At 33.7% G+C, this 10,568-nt stretch overlaps 2 protein-coding genes across 2 annotated transcripts in view; both read right to left on the bottom strand.

Annotated features, from left to right (window-relative positions):
* Window positions 1–10,568, bottom strand: part of LOC106057162 (ribosomal L1 domain-containing protein 1-like) — a 187,793-nt gene that overhangs the window by 133,442 nt on the left and 43,783 nt on the right. The gene's annotated exons all lie outside the window — the stretch shown is intronic.
* On the bottom strand, window positions 1,723–10,400 carry LOC106051658 (RNA-binding protein with serine-rich domain 1-like). The gene is made up of 6 exons (XM_013206863.2): window positions 10,297–10,400; window positions 6,921–7,055; window positions 6,289–6,456; window positions 4,775–5,010; window positions 2,413–2,563; window positions 1,723–1,882 (listed from the first exon to the last, which is right to left on the bottom strand). Coding segments are annotated over exons 1-6 (786 nt in total). The 5' UTR covers window positions 10,299–10,400; the 3' UTR covers window positions 1,723–1,788.

Here is a 10,568-nt window from a genome sequence, read left to right as displayed (position 1 = left end):
AAAGGAACTTTTTGAACAAAAGTATCAAAGGAAAATCGAAAAAATCTTGGAAGACAATGGTCACCAGCTCCATCAGAACTATGTCAGGTCGTCGCGAAGTGGGCGACTACTATCAATCAAAACAAGAACAGAGCGATACAAAAACTCGTTCGTGCCTCACTCGGTCAGACTATATCACCGCCACTTGTGTAGTTGCTGAATGAACTCTATGTTGTGTCTGTTGTATTTATGTGTATTTTTCTGTTGTGTTGTCTTTATATGAGAAAAAGAGTCCTTGTAATCACAACAAATTTCCGCAAGGATCAATAAAGCAGTCTTAGACCTCCCACCAAGAAAACAAAAGTTGGTAAAAATATCTGACTTCTCTTCAGATGGCTGTCTAGTCATGTGGTATATGTGTTGGACTGACATTCGGTTGTCTTTATGGTCCAGAGTTCATACCCTGCCTGCTGCCATTCCCCATCATCCTACAGAAGGTTTGGACTAAGAAGTAGATTATCTTCAACTTTGAGGAACATTAAAAAAATTGTACAATTTGTTTACACAATATTTAATTTACCTTATGTTGCTTTTCGCCTTTAAACTGCTCCCCCCCCCCCCCTTTTCAGCTTTAGAATTCTATATAAATGCATCTATGGTAAGTTTTAACCTTTTTCTTTAAATTTCTTTTACTTTCATGCTTAAAGCATGCTCAGAGCACTATGGTCCAATTTCATTTGTGGACCAGTGGGGGGGAGCGGGTATCTGTGAGGTTTTCCGTGCTGCATTTAGGCACTCGGGAAACACAACTCTGCTGGAGTCGAATCTCGATCCCCCTTCATACTTAGCCAAGCTAAGCCAAGTTCAAGCGTTCTTGACCTCTGGAGAACGCTTCCCTTTAATCATAATGTGAGCAATGTATGGTATTAGACACCGCAAGCATTTCTTTAGGCCCATCAGTCTCAGGCCTAGAAGAGGAAAAAAATCAAATTCCGAAGGCCCCAATTGAATACTTCATTCCTGTTTACCACACCACATTTATTGTGGCTTTATGTCCTATAAATATAAGGAAATATCAATTTTGTTTTATTAATTGTAATAATTTAATTTATTTGCTATCTCTTGAATGTAGAGAAATGACAGTGCACCAAAGTATCATTACTTTCTCTCTTGAAAAAAAGAAAAATAGACTCTAGATCTATCTTTCTTTGATGCTATTAAGATATGTTTTTTAAATTCAGAGAGGGTCTAAAAGGTATCAGAAATGAGCAAGGCACATTTTTTTTTTAAAGTTGACTTCTTTAGAAATACAGAAAATCCTATTTTTGTGCTATTTCTACTTATACTTTTTTTTTATAAAGACTGTTGTCTTTTTGGGAAATGTTGAAAATAAAATACAAAGGTTTAATAGAAAGCTTGCATACTGGTACTTCGCAAATTGTTTAAGTTATGAATCTGTCAAAACTGCATTTTAGCAAGCACCTAAATGGTAAAAATTTCCAGGCTAATCCCTTTGCTCGCTCATTAACTTGACACATTTTACAAGTTAGTGCCACCAAAACCTCTAATTCAGTATTTTAATACCATTTTGGTGATATAGCCAAGAAATAATTATTGTTGAACATCTTTAAAAGTTTTAGAAAAAGAAAAAGACTGGTATTTTTTAAAATAAGTTTTAATAACTTCATGAATAGCCCAATGAACTATAATTAATACCATGACTTAACAACAATGCTAAAAGTATTATTTTTTTCAAAATGTGCATTTAATTAAAATTACATATAAAGCAAAACAAAATTATATAAACATCTAGCGAGATGAGCTCGAGCTGGAACGGCTATGTCTTCTTTTTGTAACAGGTGTTCTAGATCGCCTTCTAGGTGGACTTCTTCTGGGTGGAGACCTTCAGAACAAAATTTTTTTAAATTAAATAGGGTTAAGCAGAGCTAAACTAATAAGGTGGATAAAGAAGTCGTTGAATGAGAGCATTGCTCTACCATGTCTCACTGTCACAGAGTGAAGTTTTGATGGTTAATGGACAAAATTATAGAGGTAAAGCTAAAACAAAATATGTGATTTTGTCTTGGCCCTAATGAAGTTGAAAAATTTCATCCATATCTAATAATAATATAAATAAAGAGACCTTCAGAACAAAATTTTTTTTAATTAAATAGGGTTAAGCAGAGCTAAACTAATAAGGTGGATAAAGAAGTCATTGAATGAGAGCATTGCTCTACCATGTCTCACTGTCACAGAGTGAAGTTTCCAAATTTTTCAATGCCTAGATTTTTTTTTTACTCCATGACAGGCACTACATGGTTAATGGACAAAATTATAGAGGTAAAGCTAAAACAAAATATGTGATTTTGTCTTGGCCCTAATGAAGTTGAAAAATTTCATCCATATCTAATAATAATATAAATAAAGAGATACCTTCTTCTATCCCTATTAAATCTTGGAGGAGACGCTCTCCATCTGGGTGGTGGACCACCTCTACGAGGGGGACTTCGGCGTGGAGGTGGACGTGCTGGATTGCGCTGAACATGAACTGCTGCAGCTGTTACTTCTTGGCCATCAATTTGACCTACATTTTGGTCAAAAGAAAATAATGAACTATTGTTAATAAAACACATCAAAAGCATTTTTAATAGAAGTTATTCTTTCTCGACATCTCATGCCTCAGGTTTTTTTTTTTTACAAATCAATAGGCTCAATCAATTTGACCCCCTTCTCCAATTTCTTAATGAAAAACATCATTTGTTTGTTCTTTTTTTTTTTTTTTTGTTACATCAGTTCTTAAATCAGTTGCCCAGATGTAGCAGTCTGTTTGACTTAACATAGTGACCGCTCAACAGCACATCAGTAGTCTCATTGACATAATAAAAAAACGTGACCATGCTGAGGAACACTTCAGGGGTGACATCATGAATAAGGTGAGAACACTGGCATACAAACTTGGTATTGAGTTGATGCTGCAGTCAACAAACACACCGAACAAACACCAAAGGCTTGGATTTTGAGAGTTAGTACAGAACACAGCTTTATATTCATTATTTTGATTCGTTAGTTCCTTTATTAATGTCTCGCTTTTAAAACAATAATGGTGCTCAATCAACCTGTTTTGTATGTATCCTGAAACGATGTAAAAGATGGAACCTGAAGAATTCAGAAGTCTACTAGCTGTCAGCAACACACGTGTTGAATCAACAATTTTGAATATGATATGACGAACTTGTTCAATTAATGACATTCACTATCACAGGTTACAGATGTTGGACAACTTTACTGGCCACTAAATGTAGCATTGACAGATCATTCAGCATAATACGACGAATCAGAACTTGGTTGGGGTCAGCAATAACTCTCTGCACTCATGATAAGTGTTCATTGCCAGCATGTCCATCACAACTAAAAGCATTTAATCAGTAAAGTTATTAACAGTTTAAGCAGTCAACATTTGCAGTATCTATTTAATTGACAGTAGGGATGCACGGTCACATGGATAAACTTGACACCCTGTACAATAAATAATTTGTTTTCACTTGTTCAAATTTTTGCTTTTAAATTTCATTAAAAACAAGGATTTACAGTGCATTAATATTGCAATGACAATCTTATAACAATGCAATTGTATTTGTTAGTGAACAGGGATTTTAAAGGGGGGGGGGGGGGGGAGGAGGTAGTTAACGGTTGTTGACTTGTAGCACCAAATTGCTGGTAGACAACTAAACAGCCGTAGGCATAAAACATCTTAACTAATATAACTTGAATAAATACTAAAACTATAACTTTATTATAATATAAAGAAACTCAACTTGTGATGAAATCAATGTAGTGACTTGAACAACTATGCCACCTATCTTGCATCATTCATAACAAATTGTTAATGTCTTCCCACCCTCATCATAGAAACACACAAACACTCTATATTAGAGGGGACAAGTTATTCAATATTCTCTGTAGCAAGAAAGTTTCAAATATGAGCCATAGGTTGCAACTTGAACCCCACCCCCTGCAAAACAATCATGTGGGTACCCATGGTTAGATCAAGATCTGCTGCTTCAGTATTGTTGAGAGGAGTGAAGTAGCCATTCCCTTAAAAATCTCACACAATCCCCTTTTTTGAGATACGAAAAATTTACTGTCAAATTTATTAAATATATACGTTTCTAAATATCTAAATAAAAAAATGTTATAATTTACTATTATAATTTTTTTTGCAGAATTTAAATATATCAATAACTCAATTGGAAAAACTATCAGATTTCCCTTTCAATAAAAACAAATGTTGAAGAGGGCTTGGCATTTTTTTTAATATCTTCATGAAACTTATTTTTCTCTCTAGTTCATATCTACACTGTACTGTACTCATCAGATAGGGTATGTTTGTAATAGCCTAATGATTGTTTTACACAATTTCATAGATTTAAAAGTTATTGCTTTTACATTGAATACTGTACTGTATTCTTTATAGTGGCTGTTTACACTATAATAAAATTTGTATTTAGAATTTATAATGTATTTACTTTTTCAATGATTAAAACATTTTTTTTTATAAGAAGTCCTTTCCAATACTAGCACTGTTCTGTAAAAATGTTAGATTGAAAAAAACATTTTATTACACACAGAAGTACAGTATGCGGAAAATAATTTGCTGATTGTTACTTCAAAATAATATTGCACAATGGAAATATGGGTCAGTCGTCAAGCCTTTCATAACTTCAAGCCATGGTTAAGTGAGGACTACCTGTATATAGCTATTAGTTTTCAGCCTGGCTGTTAAATGATATGTTACCTCCATCCATAAATTTAATTGCTTTAGCAGCTTCCTCGGCAGATTCATATTCTATGTAGACAGTACCTCTGTTGAAATGAGCATGAATTCTGTCCATTGGCATATCTATATTTTTGATGGTTCCATAAAGTGAAAAAATTTCTTGAATATGATCTTTTGTCACATTTCTAGTCAGGTGACCAACATGAACTTTGGTTGGTTTTGGTGTAGGACTTCTTTTTTTGCGTTTAGGTGTTCTGATTTAAACAATAATAAAAAATTTTTTAGGTAAAGAAAATAAATTTATTAGCAAAAGTAACTTTGACTAGATTAATTTTAAAATAAAAATTAAATAAAAAATATCTATATTAATCTACTGCTTAATTTTATTTTAAAAGATTTTAAAATGTAATATACACAAGTGAGAAGGATTCTAGGTATCTATCATCTACATCAAAATGAGAAAATTCAAAACAGGATCACAATGGGTATCAGGACTCATTAAATGACCTTTTGACCATTGTCCAAAAAGATAAGACTATAAGGCCATATCATGAGATCCACACAGCTCACTATTATCTTTCATAAGAAAATAGTAGCAGGGAAAAGAAGAAGTAGACAAAAAGAATATGCAAAGACAACATCAAAGAGCGGATGGGTCTGTCAATGAAAGTGACTCTAATCCTATTCAAAGACAGAGGAATTGAAAGAGATGGTCAATAGTCCAAAAGACTAAGGAACAGGTGAAAGTGATACACAAATTCCTTTTCCATGTATAGGTAAGGTATGCTAAACCAGTCTACCACAGCATGGGTTTCAATCATAAAGTAAAGTAAAGTAAAGTTTCCCTTTCAGACCTTGTGGTCTATAGGGCAGATGATGTAAAGGTCATCTGTTTCTGTGGCCTACGGTTAACGAGGGTGTCATGTGGCCAGCACAACGACCAACCGCCTTTACTTTTCCCCAACTAATGTCAGGTACCCATTAGAGCTGGGTGAACTCAGAGGCGCCCGAAGATGCCGAGATTAAAAATCCCAGTCTTCACCAGGATTCGAACCCCGTTCCCCGGTTCGGAAGCCAAGCGCTTTACCGCTCAGCCACCGCGCCTCCGGTTTCAATCATAGGCCAGGAATATTAGGTTTTCTGTTTAAAAAAAAAATTTAGGCAACAAAAATGATTAAATATTTTACTCTGTTCTTTGTTTCCGATCCCTTCCTCTGCTACGACTACTATCACTACTAGAGGATCTGTTGGAACTAGAGACAAAAAGAATATGCAAAGACAACATCAAAGAGCGGATGGGTCTGTCAATGAAAGTGACTCTAATCCTATTCAAAGACAGAGGAATTGAAAGAGATGGTCAATAGTCCAAAAGACTAAGGAACAGGTGAAAGTGATACACAAATTCCTTTTCCATGTATAGGTAAGGTATGCTAAACCAGTCTACCACAGCATGGGTTTCAATCATAGGCCAGGAATATTAGGTTTTCTGTTAAAAAAAAAATTTAGGCAACAAAAATGATTAAATATTTTACTCTGTTCTTTGTTTCCGATCCCTTCCTCTGCTACGACTACTATCACTACTAGAGGATCTGTTGGAACTAGAGCTGCCTGATCGAGAAGTACTCCTTGAACTTGAGCTGCCAGAGCTTGAGCTACCAGATGATGATGACCTGGTACCACTCCGAGATCTAGAAGATGACCTATCACAAACAATTTTAAATCTTCAAATTATTCTATATTATATACAATTAGTACAATATTTGTACAATTGTCAATGGAATAATCAAAGGTATGAAAATTACTACCCTAGGTTTAAATACCTTAATAAATCTGGGTAATGGAATTAAATATCTTAAGTTACATAATATGCCACAAAATGGTGAGAATATAAACCATTCCAATAAAAAAAAATTGAAAAGTGTCTGTCCTCAATCAATGTGACAGAGCTAATAAATTGGATGTTTGTTTGTTAAATTTCACAAAATACAAAAAAGAAAGTAAAATTCCAAACCATCTGCAGGAAAATTATATCCCTAATCAAAAGAGAAAAAACTATAACCCCAATCACCAGTAAAAGATATTTAAAAAAACGTAAATAGGTGATGACAGCCTGAGGAGTGAAGTTCACAGAGTAACTGAGTATTAATTAAGAACATCGTCTTACGAACTGCTCCTTGAGTCACTACTAGAAGATCCACCTCTCCTTTTTCTGTCCCTGCCTCTTTCCTTATTTTCTTTGGTTTCTTTCTTTTTGTCACTTTTTTCTTTGTCATCTCTAGACTTGCTATCACTTCTCACCCTTTGTCATAAATAATAATATAAAAAACAACACTTGACAAAAATTCATAGATGTTAGCCTTTACCTTAAAAAAAAAAGACTTTACAGTAAAATAGGCTATGTCGCCAATGTAACTTTAGTATTCTTTATAATATTGATTATTTGATAAGACATTTGAACCTGACATTATAGACTCATTAGTGATTCAGCATTCCTTTATTGGGCCTATTAAATTATTAATCTAAATCTAGCCTATGACTTGACTATGTGCTGTAAAGTAAATGTTAGTAATATTATCATTAACACTACTAACTCTGTATTCTTAGTTTAAATTTAAAATAAGAAATATTTTCAATGAAAAAATCTAACAATTATAATATGAATAAGAATAACAAAGCATATAGATTATTTTTTAGATTAGATGATTAGATAGCAAAAAAAAAAAATGTAGAAAACTGCAGGTGTTGTCCAATTGCTGTGTCCTATGTCAGGAATTGATTCAATTAATGTATAATCATAATGGGTAGAAGAAGACCCTCCCACTCCAGGATAACTACACAAGTTCCGCAACATTCTCAGCCTGTGTATAAATTAAGTCCACGTTGTAGTTCGCGTAGTTTGTTCTCTAACCATCAGAGAGTGAACACAGTTTTAATTTTTTCTGAACTGTCGGATACAAAGACAATTGTGAGTTTTTCAATCTTTTTTCTTTTACAGACTTTTTGTTTATGCCCCCTTATTGATAAACTAGTTCAATTATAATAATACCTACCTCTTGGTATGCAGCTGTTAGATGTAATACATTACCCTTTTATTGTTTATATTAGTGCAATGCATATCAGTCAAGTTGCTGACATTGTGCATGATGTAGAAACTGCTCTAGAGTTCCTTCAAGACCGCAAAATTTTTAGAAGAACTGCCCCGAATTGTCCTTTGCCTGAATGTGGCCGCGGGATGACCGAGATAAATAGTGCTGATCGGAAGGATGGCAAATACTATCGTTGCCCGTCATAAGGGTAAAAAGTTATCTCTCAGGGAAGTAGTTTTCTCTCACAATCTCAACTTTAGCTGGGGGAATTTATATGGCTGGTTTATTTTGGAGCTCAGCTAGAACGGGATGGTGATGGAGACTTGGAAATTTTCTAGCGGCACTGTGGTGGACTGGTTTAATTACTTTAGAGACATTTGTAGAAGATATCTTACTCTCCATCCGATTCGTATTGGCGGAGTTGGACATGTTGTAGAAATTGACTAGTCTGTTGTGGCCAAAAGGATATACCATGCTGGTCGTCATGTGCCTCCGAAATGGGTCTTTGGGGGTATTGATACGACTACAGATAATGGTTTCATGGTATTTGTTGAGGATCGTTCAGCAAATACTCTGCTTCCCATTATTGAGCAGTATATCAAAGCTGGAACGATGATCCATTCGGACTCATGGGCAGCCTATATAATGGAATTGCTCATTTGCCTGTTTTGCCCCCGTATCAACACAATGTCGTCAACCATGTCTTTACATCTAGGAACTATATTATCTCAGAATCAAATTAATTCATTTCATATCAAAATCCCTATATATGTCATATAAAAAAGTTTTAAAATTTCACTACTACACGATTCTTTAAAGTACCGGTCAATACATTTAAATGCCTGAGAGCCACCCTGTTATATATTTAATATATCGATGTTCTTTCCATTAGTTTATTTATCTTGTTTTTGCGTCATTACACTAATGTATCAAATTGCATATGTCTTCTCTGCTGGCTTAAAATCGTTATTAAAAATAAAATTTAGTTAAATTAAAGTTAAGTTAAAGATAAAATCGTTTTTAAAAATAAAATTTAGTTACAATGCCGGCAACTCCACCATTGTCTGGTTCCAAGTCCAGAATGTAAAAGGAGGAGGGACGAGCAGGGCCGGGGCCCTGGGCGAGCGTCAAAATGCGGGGCCCTTAGCTGTAAATTGTAAATCTTAATGTTCACTTTTAAAATTATCCTTATCCCCGCAATCTGTAGGACTGGCCCTGGAAGGGCTATATCACGGGTTTTCAAAAAATTAATAAAAAAAAAAAACTCCTTTTTTTTTGTTTTACACTGTGACACGGGTTTTCCCACAGCCACACGATGTTCATGCGCAGAGTAGCCTATTGGAAAAAAAACAAAACAACTAAATACATCATCGCCAAATTTTCTGGAAGCTGATTGGCCGAAATAGCTGTACAAGCACATCAATCAAATAGTAATCGTATATATGATATTAATAGCCTACCGCGAAAATCTGACCTTAGTGTGCGGTCTTAGAACGTATTACCAGCGAAAGTCAAGAAAACACTTTATATTTGTTTATTTATTTTTATTAAAAAAATCAATTAGTCAAAAGTTACTACAAATGTTATGAATGTCTCTAAAAGTAGTTCAAACTTTGTATACACAAAATAGAACACCATACTTTTTATAACAGTCACTGACAAAAAAACACCCACACAATACTTCTCGTGAAAAAAAAGCTAAAAACAATAACATTAATATGAAATACACAACAAACATTAGATATAGAATTATAGATTATAATTATAGATCTATATAATAGACCTACATTATATTGTGGACCCAGATTATGATTATATGCACTAATAGTGACTAATAAGTCACTAATACCATGTACCCGGTAGGAACCTAGATGACCTACTAGTCACCTAGATCTAACTTTAACTAGACAATGACAATGTGAGGATAGACAGGATGCTGCCACTTGCGTAGCATTCTCCAAAGGGGACCCAACCGTCGAAGACGAATGATTACCACAATACTAGATCTATATCAAGTATATGATATAGATCTAGAGAATATTTTGAATATAGAGAATTAGAGATAGACTATAATAGACATAGATCTAGTCCTAGTATTATAACTATAATGACTAACTCTATAGTCTATAGATCTAGTCCTAGATTCTAGATAGACTGATAGATCTAGATCTTGATAATCTTGATCTATCATCTACTCAAGTTTTAATAATTTAATTAGATTATTTAGATCTAGATCTATAAATTCTATTCTATTCTATCATCATTTATTCATTATCGATAACTGGTACATTTTATCTCTAGATATAAAATGTTATTGCCACTTGTAAAGCTTTTGACGAAGATTAACATATTAATTATGACTTTAATGACTGATAATTAAAAATATAATTTATAAACAAGTAGATCTAGATATGGACCTAAATCATAAATCTACATGATATCAAATATAATTACATTTTTATAAATGGATTTTGATGAATACTATTCTAAATCATTGAACCGGAAGTTTATAAACTCTAACGAAGACTGCCTGGCAGTATCACAACAGTAGTCTAAATCTAGATCTAGAGATATTGAGATATCGATTGTAGGGCTATATTCTATATCTATCATTTGTATAAAAAAATAATTTAGATTCTATATCTAAAGTTAAAATGATTTTATTGACAGTATAATAAGTTCGAGAACCTATTAATATTGAAATTGGAAAAGATTTATCGAGACTC

Source organism: Biomphalaria glabrata, chromosome 2 (assembly GCF_947242115.1).
Source record: "Biomphalaria glabrata chromosome 2, xgBioGlab47.1, whole genome shotgun sequence".
Lineage (NCBI taxonomy): Eukaryota > Metazoa > Mollusca > Gastropoda > Planorbidae > Biomphalaria > Biomphalaria glabrata.
Note: the sequence above shows the minus strand (reverse complement) of the source record. Positions and strands in the feature narration are given on the sequence as shown.